The following is a 23,737-nucleotide window of genomic DNA, read 5'->3' as shown; positions in this document are numbered from 1 at the left end:
AAGTTTGTGTTTCTGGAGTGTTATCGCATCTTATCTTCAGTTAATGGTCAGCACCTCCCGTTCTCTTTGCAGTGGAGCATACCCTAACACAGGGGCTTAGCAGAAGCAGCAGTTCAAAAGAACAAACCCAAGGGTAAAAAAGAACCCAGGGGAGGTCTGCCCGATGCAGCATGTGCTGCGAAAGAATTGGTACACATCCGCCTCTCGGGTATTTTTGGAGATGGGGAAAAAGCGAGGGAGGGATTGACAGCAGGCCTGCTTCAATTGCAGCACGGAGGCAACCTGCAAATACGATACTTGCATTTTGGCAAGAACTTCTAATTCTTAAATCCTTTTGTGACAGAGCTTGTGGGGAAGTGAGGAATGGCCTGTAACAAACCCGATTAGCCTCAGCTGCACCTAATATCACCCCAGCAGAGGGACAAAGGAGCCATCTCTAGGGGATGAGGAGGAGAAACAAAGAAGCTTATACCAAGGGTCATTTAGGAGCTGGAACACAGGACATTTTAGAAATAAACCCAGAACTTTTAAACAACCCCTTATTAAATACTGAACTATTTGCTCAGGATCACCACCACCACTTTGACCAGAGTCAAAGGTTAAACGAACACCTTTCAAGGATGGCTTTTAACACAGAACCTCGGGTAAGGGCTGGGGGCAGAGATTCGCTTCCTGTACACAATGCAGCAGGTGCCCTTAATTGGCTTAGCATAAACAGGGAAAGTGATGGTTGTTCCCTTAGGAGCAGGTTAGGTGATGTTTAGCCAACCCAGGTAAGCCAACACACAGAGCCGCAGTTCCCATCAAACACTTCCTGAGCTGTATGCAAGGCATAGGACACATGCTGAGATCGTGGGTCACCAAACCAACACCCCCACACCTCCCGCAATGATTGTTTGTGGTAACCACACTGCTCTAATGATGGACCAGTCCTGTAACTACAGGCAATCAAGCAATAAATTCTGGCCATGGATTTATGCTGTAAGGAGCCTATCGGCTAAGCACCATTTACATGAGAAAACGTTTCCATTCTAGAAGTTAAAATTTAAACACAAGAAACTAAAAATAGACAACAAAAGTGATACAAACAACACACATTCCATTTTAAAAGTGCTGCTTTTGCATAAAATGCCACAGAGGTGGGTTACAAAATGCAATCTGTAAAGCTTGCAGCCGCTACTAACATGGAATGCTTAAGGCTGGGCTCAGGTATTTGATACCACTGTGAAGATACCCGGCTTGATGAACAGAGCCGGTATTTAACATGATGGGCTCACGCTGGCCATGGAGGAATAGGGCTGACCACAATGAGGCACGTTTGTTGTTGGACCATCATTGTCGCTTCACTTGATTTGAATGAGTGCTTTGAAGGAGAGATGTCTGGAAGAAAAATCAGACCTGGTCTATTGTGTAAAGGGTTCTAATGAAGCACACGGCAAATTACCGCAGGTAATTTGTCAAAACCCGCATTTACTTTGAGGTGTTAACTTTGACATGAGGCCAATGCCAATTAAAGCAAACAAAGCGAGCTCTGGGGCATGATGATCCTCAGAACACACACGCTTTTAAAGAAAAGAAGCAAATACTCCAACAACAGAGCAGACAAAACAAAAAACTGTTCAATTTTCCACTTGTTCTCCAGTTCTGAGCCACTGCTACCAGTGGGCTGCTGTGCCCTACATAGGAACTAAGCCTAGCAATGTCTGCAGGGAGTCTCACACCACGCTGGCACCTCACAGCAGAGCCCCAGGAGGTGTTGCTGGGTTTGTGTTTGTTGAGATGCGGTATCCAACCTACCTCTTCCTGTTGGCCGTGGATCAGTTTGTTACTGATGGTTCTCCCCCACAGAGCAGGCATGAAGAATAGGAATACTGTTCTCCACAGCTACCTGCTTTATTTTTCGCCCTTTGAGTCAAAACAAGCCCAACCATTTGCCCTTGCTGTTCTAAATGGTTACACACAATGAAACCGAGCACCTTCCTTCTACTTGCAGCAGAAATGACCAACCATGGCACGCCTCCCTTTGGTGTTGATGAAGCGAGATGCCTGTGCATCCCTTACTCAAACGTGGTTCTGAAGGGATGCGGTTTTGTAAAAGGGCTCTGCAAAGAAAATCAAAACGAGGCACCTACACACGCAGCAGGAACACACAGCTGACCGCAAATGGACAGGCTGTGCCCCTGTAACACAACCACCACAGCCACCTGGGAGCACAGCAGCCACTGAGCTCAGACAGCTGGGAACAGGGACACGTGAGGGCATCACATGGGAAATCCACAGCCATGGGCACAGAGCTCTGAGGAGAAAAAAGTGAAGGGCTTCCCTGTACCACAGCCTTAGTCCGTCTCTCTCCATCACACAGGGAGCAGCCCAACACCAGCCCACTGATATTCACCACCCAAACCTTTCAGGTCCAACAACACTCTACAGTTAATTACCGTTTGAATGACTCCAATTCTACTTGATCTGGGCTGCTCTCCTTCCAGCTGAATCTCTCAAATGGAACTGGATTACGTTTTCCTTTCTAGAATAAGGATACGCATTTGAATGAGCCCCGGCTCTGTGAGGATGTGGCACGTGCCCCCCCAGCACCACGCTCTGCTCTATGTGGCAGCGCCGCAGGGAGGACCTCATGCAGACAGCAGTAACGGAGAGAGGGACGTAGAGCCCCGGCGGCTCCGGGCGGAGCCTCAGCCCTCTCACACGCACCATTTATCGCCGCGCTCGGGGCGGATCAGCGCGTCTCTCCCCGAGCTCGGCGCAGCCTGCAGGGGCACCGCAGGTACCCACCGCTCCGCCCGCCGTGCCATGAACTGCAGCGAGGAGCGGCGGCTGCAGGCGCTGCTGGGCGCAATGCTGCGGGAGCTGCGCCGCGGAGCCAACGCCAGCGCGGTCGCCGCCGAGCGCGGGGCAGGGGGCGACGCCTCGCTGTACATCCTGCTCATCATGATCTTCTACGGCTGCCTGGCCGGGGGGCTCATCTTGGCCTACACCCGCTCGCGGAAGCTGGAATCCAAGCACGACCCCTACCACCTCTACATCGAGCGCGACTGGGGCCGCGGCGGTCCGGGACAGGTGGCCGAGGAGGGCGGCCCCGCCGAGGAGCAGCGGCCGCTGTGACCACGCGGGGCGGAGCGGAGAGCGCTCGGACCCGCGGACCGCTACGGGACGGCCCCGGCCGCAGCTCGGTTCCCATCGCGGCTCGGCTCCACGCCGCGTCCTGCACCGGGCGGCGGGACGACGGATAGCGGTCCTACGGATAGCGGTCCTGCTGCCCTGTAAGCGGGGGATGGGTAGCACTGCTTCCCGCAATGAGCGCCGTGCTGCCGTGCGTCCAGAGACCTCTCAGCGCTTATCCTTACATCTCATCTACAGCCCTCCCTCCTTAACATCGGCGCGTGTTACGCCGCTCTTTGACCGCACCGCTGATGCCGCGGGCAGCCACGCTAACGGCCGCTCCGTGCTTTCGGACAGCAAACCTGCGGCTCTAAAGCCCTTCCTCAACTTGGCAGCTGCTGCATCTCACTGGCTGCGCTGTAACGCAGCGGGCAATGGGCGCACATGGGCTGCACGAGGTGATGAGGGGTTTGATTATTTGTTTCTACAAAAACCCTGAAATTACAGGAGCTGCACATGACGAACCACTGCACCGGGATCACCGCAATGGGGCCTCGGTCACATCGGATCTTCTGCAAGGAATTCCTTCGGCGCAATCAAAATTGAGCTGCCTACAGCCAATGCTCCCCCATAACAAAGAGGGAATCATTACACATCCAAACCTTTCCAGTCCTGTCCCAGTGAAGGAACACTGTGCTACCGCTGATCTCAGCTGCGCTGGGCAAGGATAGGGAAGGGGCTGCCACTGTTGCCTAAGTGTGAGACCTGCACACACTGAGCTGGCACAGCCCAGCCTATGTCCACCCCCAGCCCTGCACTGCATGGCAGCAGCTCGTCACGCTGAGCAGCCCAGCAGGAATCAGCAATTCATCTTTGCAACCCCGTTCTCAGTTGATGTGAATCCATGACCTGGGAGTTTTCCAAAGCAACGTACAGAGCTGCAATCGGGCACTGAGCTCAACAACACAACCACGTCTCTTCACTTTTATAAGCCCTCTGTTACCAGAGAAGAACACCCCTCATCCACCATCACGTCCATTGCTTTCTGACAGAACACGAGCAGCCCTTTTCCAGGAGGAAGCACAGGAGTCAAACTTCATCAGAAATCCAACAACCACCACGAGCTCACTGAGAGCTGCAGGCAGCGCCATGGAATGGGCCTGACACGCTGCTCTGGCACAGTCACAGATCCCATCTGCTTTATGGCTTAAACAAATACTTCAATAAAAACATGAAAATAAGTTTTGCTATTTATACACATTGACTACGGTATATATTTTACATGGGCTGCTCTGAAAGTAATGCCTCCTATTTTATGATACTGGCCCATACCAGAGGCAGCAGTGGTGGTACAGCTGCAGAGGCCGAACCTTCTCCCCAGTATCTCCTTACATCTTGTTGCCGTGTGGCAGATGGCAGCGGAGGGGCAGAGTGACACAGTGGTGTCTGACATGAGGTGGGGTGAAGCAAAGGGGTGTGAGCACAGCGAGGGGTGGGCGGTGCATTGCAGCAGTGACAGCAGCAGCAGTGTACCTCCATGGGTGCAGATCTGGATGGGCACTCAGGCTCTTGTTCACTGCTGATGAAAAGCAGTGTTTTGTAGCTAAGAATTTGCTCTATCAAGCAGTTGCTGCGCTCTTTGTATATTCATTGCTTCTATAGAAATAATGAGAAGGCATTACTTTCAGAGACCTGCATATACATGGCCCAGTGCAATTCCTCTTCACTCAGCGTGGCCCAAAAGGTTGGGCATCCGTGTGTTAAAGCTTCAGCACACTCGACATTTAGATGTGCTCTCAATGTGCTTTATTTAGTACCAGTTACTGTTTTCCACTGCTCTGTTCTACAGATTAGCACACAATAGCTGTGGAGGTCCCTCTGCATCAGCATCCAACCAACACCACCAACTCCGTAGCTTTGTACCACAGCTCACCCCCCAAATAACATGCGACACACTACACTTAGATCCTGTCTAAAAGAAGGGCAGCCCTTGTGAAAACATTGCAAGTAAATAAGGCACAAAATCTCCTGCCAAGGAACTAACAAAGCACCTACTTCCAATTACCTGCAGTCCTACCGGTACATTTTAACACCTGAAAGAATCACCAGGTCTCGGTCAACTGCAGCACTCTGCAATTTTCATCCATCCATCCATTCTGCCTCATAGTTACACTTCAACCAGAAGTTTAAATAACACGTTATCTGCTGGTTGGAAACCTTAAAAAACAATGACGCCTCATGCATTTTCTACTGCTTTCAGCAACAGGTCATTTTTTGGGAGCCGATCCTGGTCCCAGTGAAAGCCACCGCACACCATCATTGCAGAGCGTGCCCGCAGCCCTACCAGGCTGGCTGATGTCGGGGAGAACAAGTCTCTGGGCAGCACTGCTGCTCTGCCGAGCCCTCAGCCTGCTCCTGCAGGACACCAACCCTGCACTACCATCATCTCCATTACCAGCAATTGAAAGCCATCCACACTAAGTGACCATCATCATTTAACATCAACAGCAAAATGAAGTGAATGAAGCATCTGAGTTACCACATGAAACATTCCTTAATCAAGTGCCTTGTTTCTTCTTAGCACAGAAAGAGCAGAGGTTCAACGATATGTTCTCAGATTGTAAATACTTCCATATTTATAATCCAACATTCTGGAACAAGTTTTGTTTGGCTTCATCCAAATATCTGTTGGACAGCAGTCAAAACATCAGTAAATTCTCTATAGGAGGATGTAAGGATAGGCAACAGCAACAGCCTTCGGATCACCCAAGAAGAGCGGTCCCAACCTGGTAACAGAGACTTACCCCTTTCTGAGAATCAGGGCTCACCCAATGCTCCAAAGGCAGCAATCTCCAAATACAGCTGCTCCCCCTGTGGCTGCCAGCCCTTAAATAAGGTCTGAGAGACTGGGGTGGGGGGGCAGGAAGGGGTGGCCTGGGCCCACCCCTTCTGGTCACACTGGTGAACTGCTTCCACCTGTGCTCCCAGGGCTGGCTATGCCCCTGCACCAGGTGCTCAGTCACTGCTTCAGGCCAGTGAGCTAATGATTCCGAGACAAACATCAGTCTGAGACTGATGCTCTGGCCAGTTCAACACCATTCACTGCTTCACAGTGCTCTTGGTGAGGTACTTGCTGTAGGATTACTCCAAATAACTTTTCTGATACATAGCCTGTTCTGCAGTGTCCCAGCACCAGCTGCAACGATCAGAACACATGACTCATATCTAGAACACAAGCAGTAAAGATAAAGAAGCCACAAATTATTTCCTGGACTTTTAATTTCTTAAGAACAAACTACGAAAATGTCTTAAGGAAAAAAAAGGGGCTTTCTCTTAAAAATGGAATCTTACAAGAGGTCTTTTAACAACTCTGAAAGCTTACAAAATAGACTCAAGTGCTGATAAAACAGCATTTCTTTTATAATGTGCTTTTCCCCCATCACGGTAATGAAATGTATGCATATCAAAAGTGTCATCTGTACCACAAGAACAAATTGCTTTTCTCCATTCCAAGAAACAGTACAAGTATTTCCGGTCAATTGAACTGCAGTATGGTAGAATAACGAAGCAACATTAAGAACAGTGACTTATAGAGACAACACAGGGAACACACACAAAACAGAACATCTACCAAGACTTCAGCTGCCACAGCTTAGTACATGGAGGTGCTCAGCTCTTCACCTGGCTTTGTTTCACTGTCTGGTTGTACATCACCAACTTGGGATCAAGCAAAACTCTGCTAGTATTAGTTCCTGGTTACAGAGCATGAAGATGTTCACTTCTTGGATGCTTGGTGTAAACTTCAGATATTACTGCACAGTCAAGACTGATTTGGTATGTAATGGAATAAAAAGCAGCTCTGTGGGTTTTTTTCCTGTTAACTTCACCACAGAAGTGGTAGCAAGCTGCAGTATCCCTAACTTATCCAGCTACCTGGAAAGAGGTTTTTGGCTGTAGATAGACAGCACACAGATAGTACTTTCCCTTAGACTAAAGCAATCAACCTCTAATAAATTTCCCTCCCAATATCCCTGTGTGCACACCAAGTCCAATTCCAACTATGCAGCTTACTAAATGAGAGTACAAACTGGCTCTGTGACAGTTAATAAGCCTCTCACAAAAAACTTCAGGTAGGTAGGTGCTTTTTTTTCTTAAATATTAATTGCAGAAGCCAGATTTAAAAGCGGAGTATATTTAAATAGCACGAAAATAATCAATAGAAATAAACCAATCAAAACACTGTCTCAGATATTCAAAATCTCCCACTCTGCATAGAAAAAAGCTTGAAAATTAGTATACAAATTAGAACTTGGATCCAAACATCCAATAGGTACTTACTCCCAGAACAAGCAGGTGCAAGTATAAGTGTGTGTCCTGGCAAACGTATTCAGAGTTTAAAAGCAAAATGTTACAGGTGCACCCATCGCTACATTTCAAGAGACAAAACCTGTCTGGTGTATGTAAGCAGACTGTAACACTACCGATGTCATGAAGAACAAAGAAAAGCACAGCACACCAGCATCAGTTCAGCAGTGCTATATGAGAAACAGGCAACCGAGGGTTCTCTTCTCAAACTCATCGAAGAAAATATATAAACCTTGCATATTCCGTTAAGTACAAACAGTGAATAAAGCAACCCTTTCTTCACTACATACAGATATAACAACGCATTTACAGTATTTACAATCGTCAAGATTTTTTACATTGCTTGCAGAAACCAGGTTGAAAAGAAACCGTTACACAGTAGCTTCAGAAACCACTCAGGATAGCAGCAGCTTCTGAAATAAGTCAGGTTACCAATTCCAATGTACATCCAATGATGTAAAAGGTACCTTTAAATTACATAAAGCCACCCATTTCACTTAAGTATCCCATATTATCTATAGGATATCATGCCAACCACAAGCGTTTTATACAAGGTAAGATACTGCTCATTTTCACAGTTTTCCAATTTAGGTGATAAAACTAAGTGAGCTGCAGTCCTGATGGCTGCTGCTGTCACTGCAACAGTATTAACAATTTCCCCTCACGTATTTTCAGTAGCAAACAAGTGTACTATCACACATATAACTACATAAAAGCATCCATATTCAGATTTACTTTCTAAGTTCCCAAGTTAAGACGGGCAATCTTCTAGCCTGAACCCACAAAAACTATTCTATGAAAGCTACTGTTTAAAGCAAGGAAAAAAATACAATAGAATGAATAAATATGGGAAACACAAAAACTGTAAGAAAAATCTGCAGGCAAGGAAGATGGTACTTGTGTTCAGAGCTTCTTTTGCCAAGTTAAAAGTAACCAAAGAACCTGTTCTGAATAACAGTACTGAAGAGAAAAAAGGCTTCACAGTAATACACACCTTTAGTGTCTTTTTTTTTCTTTATTACAATACTTCCTGAAAAGATAACAGGGATTCAAAACTTGCAGACTTTAGATGGGAAGAAGATTCCGTCCTTCACAGTGACAGAATTGACAGAGCAGACAGAAATGATGTTACTGACCTAGTTCTTACATGTCAAGACTTCAAAATCAAAACTGCGGCTGAAGTCCTTCACAAGTATTTGACAAGAGTCGTTGGCACTGAAGTTCTGAGTTATTCAGTATTCCCTAAATATGGATCAATATAAATTAACAACCACCAAATTCTGAGATGCTTAAGTCAAAAAAAAAACCTGACAAGACACAGTCCTTCCATACCAATGAAGGTAACACTAGCTTTCCAACAGACTATTTGAGAGATTATACGCTCACAGGCTGTATTTGCAACTTTCACAAAGAGTAGAAATCATCGCCAATCCTCACAAGCTGCTGACAACCAGGAGCAGGAAGCTCTGAGGAGTCTATAAACATGTTGCAGGCATCTTCTTCAAAAGAGGTAAGATGCTACTGTAAAAACAGGGCTTTTCAAGTTGAAGCAGTTACGTGTTTGGTCAGAAGTATACAATAAGAGAATTTTGCGTTTGAAGTTTCTGCATTACATACAAAAAGTCTGTAAGTGGCAGCACAGCTGCACGTAAGGCATTTTAGGAATGATTCCAATACAGCTCATTACCTTCTGCGTTTCCTTAGGTTCAACTCCTTCAGCATTTCATTACGTTCAACTAATATGAGTAACCCGTTACATTTTCAGATCGTTTATTAAAAAAGCCATGGTCACTGGGATTGAGCCTGAGACATCCGCAGACCTTCCATAATGACAGATGCAACATGAAGACTGAGCACAGCCCACGCTCAGAGAGTGGCCAACTGAACAGCTAGCTTCATTACGTGGAATGAGAGGTCACTTCCCGTAGCCAGTCCTCACTAGTTGGCCCAGTCCTGAAAGCGGAAACAGTCACTCGCGATCTTCCACACTGTGCTGTTAGATGTGGCTTGTGCTGTCAGCAAGAAGTTCTGGTTGAAGTAGCGCTGCTTGTTGCCATCAAATTTTACTGTCCCACAAGTCACCACGAGGACTGTTGTCTGGCTTTGAGTAGCTTGCTCTTCACAGGAAGAAAAAACAAAGAAAACAACCCAAACAAAGACTAACAGGTGAAAGAAATAGGAAACGTACATATTTTATTCAATTCTGTTACACTAGTTACAGGCTAGCGGTTGGTTACAGGTCCACAAAAAATACAGCTTTCTTACATCATTTCCTTATAGACAACGGTGCATTCACTCGCCAACAGCACTTTTAAATGGGTTTTACATTTCCATCTAATGTTGTTCATTTGAGAGCACTACAAAAATCCCCTGATCTTCTTTTTAGAAAAAGCTCTCTCTGTTTGATACGTGTACATATCTAGCACGTTGCATACACATTCTCTCTTCCCTCCTCTATTAGCTTGTATCCTTTTACAGCAGAGGAAAGCAAGCATGCTTGACCACGGGCTGTTGCCTTTCTTATACTCCAGAAATATTCCTTAGAAGTCATTTATTAACTTCTCAATTACGTAAGCATTTCTTTAGCAATCGCTAATTAGAAATCAGATGAACTTCACATCTATTCAAGATGTAAAGAAGTCAGAGCAGAGCAGATCATTCAGATCAGTGATTTGTCCCACATTCTATTGCATGGCAGTACCAAAGGCTACAGCAGAGGTCTCTCAGCTCTCACACATTGTCAAGGACAACACCATCTGTTAAGCTCAACCTTCTCAATACATGAAAATGTGACACATCTGAACACGATCTTAACAAAAAAAAAACCATTTTCCCGTATAACGTGGAGTTGCTGCACCTCTTGGTTTTGTGCTTTATTTATGCACGGCTTAACCTTCCAACCCTCAATATTTTCACTGATAAGACAGTCCCTAGAGAAATATTGGGTACTGTAATAGTTGTACTTGTCTATCAATAGTTATGAAATGACTAAATAAATAAATAGTAATAGAAGCTTACCATGAACAGGCTGGCAGTCCAACACATTAACCTGGAATTCACTGGATGGCAACATTTCAAAAAACTCATTCAGCGCCTCTTGTCCAGAGACTGCGTTACCATTCCAAATTAACGTTGCTTTGTCCAAATACAGCCTGGTCAGAGCCTGAGGGATCACAAACAGGCATTTTTGAGGAGAGAGGGGGAGCACATACAGCACACAACATCTCAGCATAGGAGTTGAAAGAGTGTTTCGTATCACCAATCATTCTGCTCTTGAGGAAATAAAACGCTCTCCTCAATTATTAACTTTAAAAAAGTAGTGCTCCTGAACAAGAATTGAAACAGAAGCATACTTTGCTTTATGACTTGCAAAGCAACTCGTGCCTCTAAATTTATATACTGATGACATTCCTTTAACAAAGCTAGCGATGTACCCAAATTGCTTGCTAACGAAAGGAAAACATCACCTTTGCAGAATAAGCTCATCACTGATTTTGTGCGCACACACATGCAACACGAGTAGTCAGAAAGCATGATTTCAGGTAAAGAAAACAACAACTGGGAGCAATGAAACCATGCAAGAGGACAATTACATGCAGCAGCAGATCAGAACCTCCTCAGTATTTCATAAGCTGTAGCTTATGGGTGACTAGCTCTCATGCAAGCTGTTGCTACACCTGTACCTACCCTGCTTCAGCACAATATGACTAAGCAGCACAATATGCAGCTGCTGATACTTTCATGTTCACCTACATTTTAAAAATTACAATTACAATACGCTATACCTCAGAGGTCAGCTAACAAATCCTGTACCTCTAACATGTATCTGGATTTCAACTGAACTACTGTGCTGTGAGGTACTTCCTAAAACGCCCCCCTTCCGAATCATGCTTTGCAGTAACACAAAACAACCCTATGCAGGGCAGCCCAGGAGGCCAAGCTGAGATCTCTACTCCAATGCCATTCACAGTAACCGACTTCAAGCGTACGTACTTGAAGTACTTACTTTCAAGTGTAATGGTAGCTAGAAAAGCACATGAAACTATTCAGAACAGTTCAAAGTACTGGTCAAACGTGTACGTACCCTTCTTCTTTTATCCATAGTCTCATAATAAATGTTGACAAATTCTTCTGCAGCTCTGCAGGCTTGATCCACATAGGTTTTGAAATCCTGGAGGTTAAAAAAAAAGACAAATAAAAAGCTTAAGTATTTTTAAATTTTACATTTGATTATATTATTATTATTTATGTCTTATGCAAACTAGACATCTAAGCTGTAGCTCCAGCTAGTGAGCGACCAAAATCACTATATTCTTCACTCGCACTAAAAGATGATGTCAAGCAACACTGAAACTGATTGGAAACTGCTTTTCTACTTCCTGGAGGTACTGTATCAGCTTCCAGCAAGGCTCCAGTTTTAGGACTCAGCTCTGAATGCTGGTTTATTTATTGTATTTAAATTGAAAATGGTTACACTGAAAAATAGGCTCCAGCTGGTTGAAGCGCTGTGAACACACAAGCACTCAGTGAAATGAGCTGCTACTTTCTGTGATGGATGTTCTGAAGGAAAGGAACAAAACGTATCCAGCGTGTTGCTGTAAATGAATAGGATCTCCATCACATCACCTCACACTTGATTTTTTAAAAACAGATTCATACAGGTATTTCAAATTATCCCTATAGAAAGAGAGATACATTCACAGTCACACGTGGATATATGCAAAAAGTACTAATAGTTCCACTCGGATATATACTAGGGAGAGAGACTGCCCACAGGCATGCTGAATCTATTCATCTCTCCAGCTCTGCAACACAAGTAAAAACTAAGCACCTCTCACATCTTTTTTTAATCATTCCAAGGTATCAGCATTTGTTGTCACAATGCTGCACTGGGGTCTCATTTAGTAATTTACTCTGTTTGTTTACCTGTTTGGTCCCTGATCTCTTATAGACCCCAAACAGCAATATCTCAATTTCCTGCTTACAGACCTATGAGGACTAATCAAAAGCAATGCCTCCTATTTTGTGATGTTGGCCCACCATGTCAGAGGAGGATGTTGGTGGTATGGCAGCAGAGGCTGAGCCTTCCCAATTTTCCATTACATTTTGCTGCCGTGTGACAGATAACAGCAGAGAGGCAGTTTGATGGAATGGCATCTGACACGGAACTGAGGATGAAGCAAAGGAGTGGAACTGAATTCCTCTGTGTCAAAAACATGGTACCCACCGCCTAGCAAACAGTGGGTGTGAGCACAGTGAAGGGTGGGCAGTGCATTCCTGCAGTGGTGGCAGTGACAGCAGGGCACCTCCGCTGGTACAGATGCTAGAAGCTCAGCATGCAGGCTCCTGTTCATCACTAGTGAAAAAGCAGAGCTAATGGTGGTGACTGTATTGGAAAACTGTTTTGTAGCTGAAAAGCTGTTCAATCATATAGCGCTATTGTGCTCTTTGCACATTGGAGGCATTACTTACACAGCAACCTACTTGTAATCTTTAATTTGGTTTTGTAATGATGTTTTATTTAAGATGTTATAATTTTCCGTTCTTCTAATTCAGCATCACACTCTCAACATTTACAATTCCATCAGCACATCGCAATTCCATTATTTTTCTTGGTAGCCTTTAATGAACATATACCAAAACTACTGCCAGTTCCTACAGTATTACCCCAAGAAACCCATTTACTTGGAGAAATTCCCATGCTGCAAAATATTCACCAGCATATCAAATAAACTCTGCTTACTCTACAGTAACTCCTATTTATTTTAAATCCCCCGTGGAAGGACATGACACTGTTCTTCGCCTTCCCATCTCCTCCAACAGTTTCTGAACCCAGAGGCCAATTCTCAAGCCAAAGTGCCATAGCAGTCAACAAGGCACTGTATTCCTGCAAGCGCCAACAGAAACTGTGGCACTGTGAGATAAGGGGAGCCAGAGCACCCACTGGGGAGCAGTAATCATAACTTGGCTGGTTAGTTATTTGGGGCAGATGGCTGTTATCACTCCATCAGCTTGTATTTGCGCACACACGCTTTCTAACCAGCAGCCAAACAATGCCAGTTATACACTGCACAGACGGAACAGGTGTGAGGAAGACCAACAGAGCAACACCAGGGTAAAGCAAAGAGCAGTTAGGGAACCTGTAATGTGTAATCATAGAATCCTTAAAGAGTTGGAAGGGACCTCTGAGGCCATCTAGTCCAATTTCCCTGCAATCAACAGGGGCACCACAAGCAGATCAGGCTGCCCAAGGTCTTATCCAGCCTCACCTTGAAAGTCTTCAGGGACTTAATAGGGATTTAAGTCAAACAGAAAACAAACCGTTTAAGTTTTGATACTCAAAACAAGTTCTTTTTAACTGTACCCCTGCACACATATTCAGAACCCTCCGCAGGGCGTCTGATCTGGCCTCTCACTCAAAGACCAGCTCTGAGGTCTGGTCTAGCTTCCAAGTCAGGCCTGGCTGCTCAGAGTCCTGGTTCCAGTCATGCTTTGAGCATCTCTAAGGATGGAGATTTCCGTTCCTCCCCGCTCCATTGTCTGACCACTTCACGACAATCCTCCTTGGCATTGAACGAGAATATCGTACTCGAATTACTACTCTTTTTTTGAGGACCCTGATGACAGTTCCCAAATGCCAGCTTCCTCTTTCATCCTCCACCACCTATTTAGGGCCCGAAGCCCTTCAGCCACAGCCCGCTCAGGCCCCCTATAACTCACAAGCCCACGACCTCGAGCACAGAGTCAGGCCGGGACTGAGCAGCTCCCCACAATCCCGCTCTTCCTCCCGCCGCCTCCTGACCCACGTGTGCATCCCCTCATCTCCAGAAGCGCGGAGCCCGAGGTCGGGCCCAGGACGGAGAAGGCCAGGCGGACCCGCGTTCCGCTCCGGGCCCCCTCCGCGCGAGGCCGCGCGGCTCCCCGCCTCATAACCGTGGCCCTAAGCAGCGGCTCCTCCCGCTCCGCCGCGGCGACCCCGCAGCGGTAACCGAGCCCCAGCCCGGGCTCTCCCTGGCGCGGCGGGGGGACGCGCGGACTCACCACAGAGGCGGCCATGAGGCGGCAGCAGGCGCGGAGGGCCCCTCCCGGCGCGAGGCGGGCGGCGGAAGTGCGCTGCGATCAACGGCCTCCACTTCCGGCCGCGCTCCGCCAGAGCGCTTCCGGCCCGCCGCTCGCTGCCGGGAGGACGCGGGTTCGAGTCCCGAGCCCCCAACCTTTCCGCCCTGCTCCCGCAGTCACGGCTGTCTGAGTGCTGTGCGGAACCGAACGCGGTTGAGTAGCGTGCAGCATAGCAACACCGGCATGGCTCCGTTGAGATCTGAACACGATCTGCCGCTGCGCTCACTGCCCGTCGCTGCCTCTTAGCTCTGCTAGAGGGCTGCGGGTGTACAAACAGGGCTCTGTGTCCGCACGCCGTCTCTGTTTTTCCACCTGCTTCAGATCCGCTCCCCCCACGCGCACCCCTCTGTGCAGGCGGTGACCGCTGGGGAGAGGACGAGGAATTTGGGTCAGGGCATGTGAGGCCGTGCCCTTTGGTAGGTTGAATCGCGTCCAGCAGTGTCAGCTGCCTACTCATTTGTCATCGCTGTGCAGGGGTTGTAACGCCGAGAAACAACGTGACCCGCTGAATTAACATCTGCTCCACAAAGGTTGCTTCACAGGAAAGTTCAGACTCTTCACGGCTGAAATCTCATGTCTGTCGCTACATCACCACGTTACTTCTTTGCTTTACATTAATACAAGTGCTTCATAATCTCTCTCATATATATATCTATATGTATATAGAACAGAACTATCCTTTTTCCTGTTCATGTGAGTGCCAATGTGTCTGAGAAGTACAACGCCACGTTCCTTTTCTGTGGATTCAATTTGTAGGAAATGACCACTATAAATCCCAGTGGAGCAAAGGAATTACGTTTGTGTTATTACAGAGACTGTGAATTGCCTGCACAGAACAACAGCGCTGTGACAAATACTTATTTGCATTACCCCCTCATTTACTCATATGCACCTGTGGAGCCTGAAACAGGCTTAGCAAAGGTCTTTCTGCTGGCAGACTATGCGCAGTTCTCTGTCTTTCAAACACACAGTGATATATTTTACATGAAAACCACCTCAATACCTTCATATACCTCTGCAGCCAGCAGCTATGGCAGATGCTGCATATCCCAGTACAGGCAGCAAAGGGAACGGCTCAGCAGCAGCATGAGTAAAGAACCTGAGAAAAAAGACCTTTTAATCTCTTATTTATCTACGTCTTCCCTGATAAAATAAGTAACATATAAGGAATAAAACCAGCAATAGTGAAAACTGAAGTGGCTGGTTTGTTCAAAAAGCCTTTCTATCACATCAGGATTTCTGTCTACAGAGATGCTTTTTTACTTCATTCACAAATACTTGTTGCAGTGCAATCACTGGAGGGTTTTGTTGGTTGGTTTGTTTGTTGTTTGTTTTTTGCACCAGTTCATCAGAATCCTGCTTCTCCAGCAGGATTCACTGCAGAATTTCCACTGGAAGGAAGGGAGATGGATAACTTGGAGATTCCCCATGCTGCTGCCTGCCTGCCTGCCTGCCTTGGCACCAGTCATTACTCAGTGAAGTGTCAAATGATAGACACAGACGGGTGTGAAATTCATTCTCAGCTTCTTCTAAAGATGACACAAAATTCTGGATATTACTTTAGAGCAATGACTTCATATTGGGACACTCTAATGGGGGAAAACAAGAAGAAAATTCTTTCCCTAACATCAAGCTGTATGTGAGACGTTACTGTGAGAGCAGCACACGGTGGCCAAAATGTATTTAGGTCCACACAGAAACCAAGAAACAGAAATCCATCATTACAATGTTTGAAAAGTAAAAGCAGTAGAAAGAAATGTAAGATGTTTGCAGGCAGTATGGTAACTCCTTAAAGACTGATTAGAAATATGAGATACACAGCACACATGAATATCACTTAAAGAAATACTTTTGGAAAGATCAAAAGGGTCCAGAATGCTTAATAACAACTCGGCAGGTTCAAAATGTTACTGCAACAAATGCATGCTGAAGGGCAAATTCAGGAGGAAGCAGAAGGCAGCGTTCTTGCAAATTAGAATAACTATTCTACTGGAAGAAAAAAAACAGAACAAGCAGTGATCCATGACCAGTGTTGGCGATTAAGATTAAACTGGTAGGTTCGCTTTCTCATTTGCAGTGGTTTATCAGCCTTCCTTGATTGAATGCCACATACAGCATCCTTGTTAACAACGTCCAATTACAGCTCAAAGATTTAGCAGGTACAGCAATGTTTACCAGAAGGATTCCCTCAAGGTCAGTGATTCACACAGCACTTCAGCTTCAAGTTGGTAAAGCAGTATGAGAGCCCTCATGCGACACAAAGGCATGCTGTTCTCTATGACCTTGAAGCTTGCTGAACAGTGACTGAGTCTTTTGAAATGTGGTACTCAAAACTTTTGTTAAACTTCTCAAAATGCACAAGTAATTGTAGCCGTGTGTAGGTAAGTTCAAGGAAATGCCTCTTAAAACAAGAGAAGCAACTGACACTAGCCAAATCCAGATAGACTGTGTTTGATGTGTCACCAACAAAGCTGGATCACGACTCAGTGTTTTGCCTGAGAAAGGACTGAATGAGAACTCAACAACTGGACCCACTGATTTTAGTGAGGAGTTGATCTCAGGTGCTGGGAATATTCACACTTTGACGGAAAAGAAAGTACTGCTAAGGCTGGATTTTGGATTTATTAAACCACAGTGGACTTAAGAAGGTCTGGTTTGGCCAGTTTATTCTCAAGAAAAAAGAAACATGTTTCTCTGGATAGACACAGGCAGAATTTGTGTTTGTTACAGTCCCAGGAGGACTCTGGACTATGCACTGCTCCACCTCAAATTCCTGTCATACCAGACCTGGTAGAATGTAATTACACTTATCCCAGTAAACAACCCTCCTGTTTTTTACAGAAAAACAGGTCTTGCTATATATTGAACTGATAACCATTGGGCAGACCCACTGGGATATAGAGAGAGATCAATTACAAATTACTATTTGAACGTAATCCATGTCAAAGCACGCCCTAGGGGGATAAATCATTGGAACAGGTTGGTTCGAAGTGTCACTGTGGTCGATAGAGGAAATTTTAAAATCCTATCCGTTTCATTAGGTAATGAAATGGTACATGAGCTCTTATGAAAATCCAGCCATATGTGAGTAAAAGCTGGGTAAACAGATCTGTATTACAATGGCCTCCATGATAGCTCAAGGTAGCAAGCTGATAACTAAAATCTGTGTATGTACACATAGGTGTATTTGTATACTAGCCAGAAGGGGCCTATAGCCTTACCTTTCAGACCTGTCGGGTAGTTCTCTTTGCATTTGTCCTTTTATCTCAAAATTTCAGACTGAAATTCAGACAATGGCTTCAGCAGTATATTGCATCACTTTGCCGTGTAGCACCAGCTCACAGTTGTGTCCTGTATACACAAAACAACATCGCAAATATCTGTTACCAACACATGTGAAACATATGATGCATTGTACCATAGACATCAGCAGACAAGAGGATTTTATAAGCATCACTTGCAGCATGCAGCCATAGTTTATTTTAACTTGGGTGCAGCAGAACCAGTACACTCCATAATTATTTCTCATCAGGGGCTGCAAGTGCTGCAGCTGCAATAGGCTGGCTGGTCCTTTTTCACATCTCATCCTGTATTCCCCAGTTTTTAATAAATCCTGGGAAGAAGCGAGCCTCTCTTTCTCCCCTTACATAAACTGCTTTTAAGTAGCCAGACTGTATTTTGAGGGAAAATTCCATATCTAAAATATTGGCAATCGTGTGCACTTTTTGGAGCACAGTGGAAGCCCAGTTCTAGACGTCACTCTATAAGACATTTATTAGGCTCAGAGAAGAAAGAATAGTACTTCAATTTAAAATGCAGATAGCATTCTGTTTTCCTGACTTACAGAAAACTAGAAGGAAAAATCTGAGCTACAACGCAACTTTTTAACCCACTCTAAATTGCACTATGGGTCTGTCAGGATCTGAGAGAAAGGCACTGCCCCTCTCTTTCCCTTCCTTCTGTCCCTGATGGAGTATCTGATATTTATCCCTTTTTTGTGTGCTTATAAATCCTAAGAAGCCTGAATACTATTGCATGTCTTTTGTTCCCAAACAAATTTACTCATAAATCACACTATTCCCAGTTTGTTCCATGTTGCTTCATTCCTGGAAAATCTGGTTCTACAGGTAGGCAAATTCATATGAAACTCTAACTCCGCTTAGCAGGAAAGTTAAGAAATTCCTCCAAAAAGATTGATGTTCTTCAACTAGAAATAGAATCATACAGTCATAGAATCAATCAATCAACAAAGCAAGCAAACAGACCCTGCATATATATCAGTTCTACATTCCATATTTGATTTCTTAAATCCAAACACGTATTTTTTGGAGCCGGTGTGATTCTTGGAGGCAACAGGAGACTTTTAACATTATTATGAAGCTAAGGAAAGAGCTAATGCAAACATTAGGTTTAGGTTATCTCAAAAGATGTGCAGAGATCTTTTAACAGGCGCTCTGCTGTCATGTTTTTGTGGCTTTAGCTAAGTTTATCTCTGCTTTTAATTTACTTTCCTTCTGAGGTTCACAGAAAAGTTGTAACGGTTGTATTAATAGAAATAATCAGAATTGTTCCTGATAAACAGAATTGTTTCTGTTTCTGTGTATTGATATTTCTTTTCTGTAGAGGGAGCTTATAGCTCAAATGCAAATAGATCCATATTAATGTGATATCCTTCAGCATGTTTTACTGCTGGTATCTGAGTTTACACTAGAAAAGGTTGAAAATACAAAACCTGTGCAGTCTGGATCTGGGGCTGTGGTGCAATCCAACTCTGCGAAGCCTTCCAAAGTTCCACCTTCTTCCCAGTAATTCTGCTGTGTTTTTCAAAAGGCTGAGAAGTGAACTATTACCTCTTTTCATGGCCTAAAGGATTCCTTAGGTCATGACACCAATGAAACAAGAGCTACAGCTGTACTGATAAATGGACAGTAGCCCATTTGCTTTGAGAAGCAAAGCATCTTTTTTTTGAGAATAGATCAGGTCAGTTTGTAGCATATTCTGACCTAAATTTACCATTGGCTTAGACTTAAATGCTGGGCATCCATAGGTAGGCTTCAGTGTAATATTTATCCTGTGACCATTAAAGAATCATTTTGCAGTAAAGAATCATCTACCTCCAGATGGAAGTAAACAGATTTATCACCTTATTTTATTTTTAATGGAGAGTTTTGTCTGAGCACCTGAACAGTAGCTCTGTGGCCAGCTGATCTGGCACAAAAGCTCTGCAATTAAGGCAATGAAGCTGGAATTTGGAAAGAACGAAGGAAAGAATGAAGTCCACTGCTCCCACTATGGGAATGTGGATAGCAAAGACTGCTTATGAAAGCTACCTCACCTGAAAAATCTGGCTTATATAAATCCCTTTCATGTTTCAGCACTTTCCTACACAAGGAAAGTGTAACTTTAATGTAGCTTAATTTAGTTCTCGCCACGAGTATAAACAAATTATTCTAGGGATATATAATGGAATCTGTTTTATCCTTTATATAGACGATAAGACATTGACTGGAAAACAGTCAAATTTCATTGGCAAAGCCAGCACACCTATTTTTAACTACTGTGTTACTTGTTACTTGTACATTGTATAGGAAAAGATGTTGTATTGGACTTTGCAACCTGCTTCTCTTATCCTAATGGTTGCATGAGCAGAGTAAAGTGAGGCCTAAGCCCATAGAGAAATGCCCAAATGCCAGGAGCCACCTAATGAACCACAACAGAGCAACCACAACTGCAAGAAAGAACCCAAGAGACAAGATACAACACAAGATACAAATTATCACCCCCCAAAATTGACTCGTGTAGCTCTTGCTTCACTAATAAATGCTTGTATTTGAAGAAAGATGATTGAAAAGCAAGGTGCTGACAGTGGAACAGCTGGTCGTGAGATGTAAGAACACTAACCACAGAAAGGAGAAATAGTTTTTCATCTCTTCCTCTGTTTTCAGTACATAGATAAAACTGATCGTTCTTTACATCTCAGCAGATGGTGGGAAACAGTTATTATTCTGCAGAAATGGTCCGTCATTTTACAGTTTGTAGTTAACATCTTACAGTGTGCTTCCTGGGAAGGGGCTGTTCCAAAGGAAGCTTCAACACATTGTCTCTTCCAGACTGCTTTACAGATAGATGTAAGACTGCAGGGAATATTCAGTGAGAGTAACTGATAAAATGCTTCCTCTTTTTCACATAGATATTTGAGAAGGTGAAGCATTAGGAATATTTTCTTTCTTCTTAATGAGGTGACACCTGTCATTTGATAAATAAGCACACTGCTCAGTGCTGACTGAAACCTGCACTAGGTTTTGAATTTGTACTAAAATCCAGAACTAAAAGAAACTATTTTGACCTATGTGCCCCAAGGTCACGTGCAATGCATAACACTGCTGTAAATGCAGGGTTTTCTAACAGTAAAGTTACAAGGACCGTGCTACGCTGTGTTCCCTAGAACTGCGATAGTCCAGTAGTAAACTGCTAAAACGATGGCAAAACTCCAACTGTCTCCAACAGAAACTGGATCTGGCTTAAATATCAAACCAGGGAATAAACAAATTTTCTTCAAAATGCAACTTAAATCAGTGCCTGAGTTACACAGTCTCATTGCTTGAGCTGCAGTTTTAGCAGGTAGGCTAAATGTCAAGTAATTCCATCAGCTCTTTGAAGGCAAATATTAGACAGTATCTGAAATAACTTCCACAAGCACCGCTCAATTAACCTACCTGGCCAGAAGGTGATGCAAAAATCAGTATTGTTTAATAGATGCTTGCGTTTCAGATGAAACTAATCAATAGGCATCGGAGCAATTTCAAATTAATGACCAATATACACAAAGTAAAAATACCAGGCAATTTAGGTACCAAAAGTGCTGTAACTTAAAAGAGTTCTATTATTCGGTGTGGGATATTCCCCTAGTTACTATTCCTGCGTATTAAATTCATGATGACTTTTCTAAAAGAAAAAATAAAGAATTACTTTCATTCTGGGAGAACTCACAAAACAGGTGCAAGATCCCCTGGTTGGTCCTGCAACAGCTGTTAATGGAAACTGTGCATTTGGTTTACCCTGTGTGTATCAGTTTGAATAGACCTGAATATTTGGGATTTTTCTGTTTGTTTTTCACAACCGGTTTGTTTCTCTCTGTTCCTTCTAGCCACAAACATACATGATCAGACAGAAACAACAGGGCACCCAGTTCAGAGCCCAAAGGATAAACGTGAGTATCAGAGGGAGTGTTGCTCTGTACCTACAAATGGCTCAGGGAGATCTTAAGCACACCCATGAAACAAATACAAATAAACAGAGCTGATTGAACAGTATGAAAAGTTTCTACCCACACACCTATTAGCAGAAGGCTTTTCAGTAATAAAGAGGAACAAAATGAGCTGATTCTAATTTGTACTTTGTACTATAAGTATATTCTCCAATAAAGTTTACTGAAGTAAGACATAGGGCATGCAGAAGAACTTCCAGTGCCAGTTCCCAATTCCACAGAATCAATGGCACACTTCTGGCCAGTTGCTTACAACCCTTTGGCTGCAGTAACAATTTGCTTTCTAGCAGGGAGGTGCACCAATAACTTATTTTCTACACTAGATAGATAAGGGTAGAAATGTTTTTTTCCAAATGGATAGGTCCAAAATAGTAAATAAGGGTTTCTCTGCATGTAAGTTCTCCACTTTGTAGGACACTGTGAAGGTAACCCATGCTCTGCACCTCCTTTGAAACTGTCAATGCAGCCATGGGATACTATGGAAATACTGAAGCTGCCAGATGTCAGTGTTACACTAAAGTCTGTGCTCATCTGTGCTACACAGTGATCAAATGGTGAGCCTAACATCTTTGTGAGTGAGGACTTGCACGGAGGATCCTGTCTACTCTTCTTTTTTCCCATGTATTTTTAGCCCTCTGCCTGACCAGAGGTAAAACATGAGATCTGACTGTGCCTCCCTGCCTCAGTTGTTTCAAGGGATACCACTAAAACAGCAACATTTGGTCCCAAAAGTAAGAAGGGCTTAAGAGGCAAGCCCAGACACAGCTTCCATTTTAACCTCTGTTCTTACACTGTTCCTGTTTATTAATGGCAATTCAAAGCAAGGTCAATATATATACATAACCTGCCTAGTTCAATGCATTACCTTTGATAAACACATATGACCTAACCTACTTTTCTATTGACAAGCTGCGACCTTTGGAGTGGATCTCTTTGAACACAAAGTATGTGAATCTTCTCACAACATTTTTACCAACTTTATCAAGTATTTGACAGGATTCTCTTGAGAACACGTTTAAGGATATGAAGATTCTCTTCAGAAATGTGAGGACAAGACTAGTCAGAATCCACATTGGGGATTTCCTAGATGACCTCTGGATTTATTTATCCAGATTCTTCTGCAGGGATACCGAGAGAGATTCTTTCCTTATAGGCACTAAAACAGATTGGTTAATACAGTGATTCAGAAATTGATAAAAGGTTACAGAGTCTTACAGTGATAAACTTCCAGACAAATCCATCCAACTTATTTGGGGACCTCAGTGGCATATATTATTGATCCTAACTTAGTTCTCAGAGAGTAAACAATGTCATCAGCAGTGGTTCAGCCCTTGTTCCACCTGGCACCGTGTCCCAGTCAGGAAAATGAGGATACAAGGCTAGTGATTTGTAATTAAAAAGCTTTCTCTGCTCCTGTACAACTTAAGAAGTCTAAAATACGAAGTACATTACTCCTGTAATCACATTTTAAAGCATCAGAATGAATACACTCACAGAATTATAACAGGCCACGTCTCTAAATCCTTCTCTATTCACTATCACTGTAAAACCTCTCCCTACTATTTAAATTCCAGCACTTTAACATACAATTGTGAAAAAAAAAGAAAAAAAAGGTTTCCTAAGGATAGAGAAGAGAGCATCCGAGAAGCTGGTGGAAGTGCCATCAAAACAGCCAAGAATAAACCAACATGCCAATGCTGTGTTGATTTATTCCAGAGCAATGCACCTGGACCTCCAGCTGTCACACATATTCCATCTGGAGTAGCAGCTGTTTGCTCAATAGTTGTCACATTAATTGACACAAACAATTGCTTGTTAAATTTCTCATCAGCCAAAAATGGGAAACATTACATTTTGTTCCTGTCCTCA

At 44.0% G+C, this 23,737-nt stretch overlaps 2 protein-coding genes across 4 annotated transcripts in view; one reads left to right on the top strand and one right to left on the bottom strand.

The window, feature by feature from the left end:
• The first annotated feature begins 2,669 nt into the window (after nucleotides 1–2,669).
• On the top strand, nucleotides 2,670–4,292 carry KCNE5 (potassium voltage-gated channel subfamily E regulatory subunit 5). Its single transcript, XM_072336129.1, has one exon. The coding sequence runs from the start codon at nucleotides 2,809–2,811 to the stop codon at nucleotides 3,118–3,120; it is 312 nt and encodes a 103-aa protein (XP_072192230.1). The 5' UTR covers nucleotides 2,670–2,808; the 3' UTR covers nucleotides 3,121–4,292.
• A 2,092-nt stretch (nucleotides 4,293–6,384) lies between these two features.
• NXT2 (nuclear transport factor 2 like export factor 2) overlaps nucleotides 6,385–23,737 on the bottom strand; it is a 68,725-nt gene continuing 51,372 nt past the window's right edge. For 2 of the 3 annotated variants that reach the window (XM_072334306.1, XM_072334307.1), the window contains exons 6-9: nucleotides 17,823–17,952; nucleotides 11,567–11,653; nucleotides 10,501–10,645; nucleotides 6,391–9,599 (exon numbers count right to left, since the gene is read on the bottom strand). In XM_072334306.1, the coding sequence (XP_072190407.1) occupies nucleotides 9,421–9,599; nucleotides 10,501–10,645; nucleotides 11,567–11,584 (342 nt within the window). In that variant the 5' untranslated portion in view covers nucleotides 11,585–11,653; nucleotides 17,823–17,952 and the 3' untranslated portion in view covers nucleotides 6,391–9,420. Of the gene's footprint in view, nucleotides 9,600–10,500; nucleotides 10,646–11,566; nucleotides 11,654–14,523; nucleotides 14,592–17,822; nucleotides 17,953–23,737 lie in introns of those variants that run through there. The other variant, XM_072334305.1, reaches the window with a different exon arrangement.

This window comes from Excalfactoria chinensis, chromosome 4 (assembly GCF_039878825.1).
Source record: "Excalfactoria chinensis isolate bCotChi1 chromosome 4, bCotChi1.hap2, whole genome shotgun sequence".
In the NCBI taxonomy this organism is placed as follows: Eukaryota; Metazoa; Chordata; class Aves; order Galliformes; family Phasianidae; genus Excalfactoria; species Excalfactoria chinensis.
Note: the sequence above shows the minus strand (reverse complement) of the source record. Positions and strands in the feature narration are given on the sequence as shown.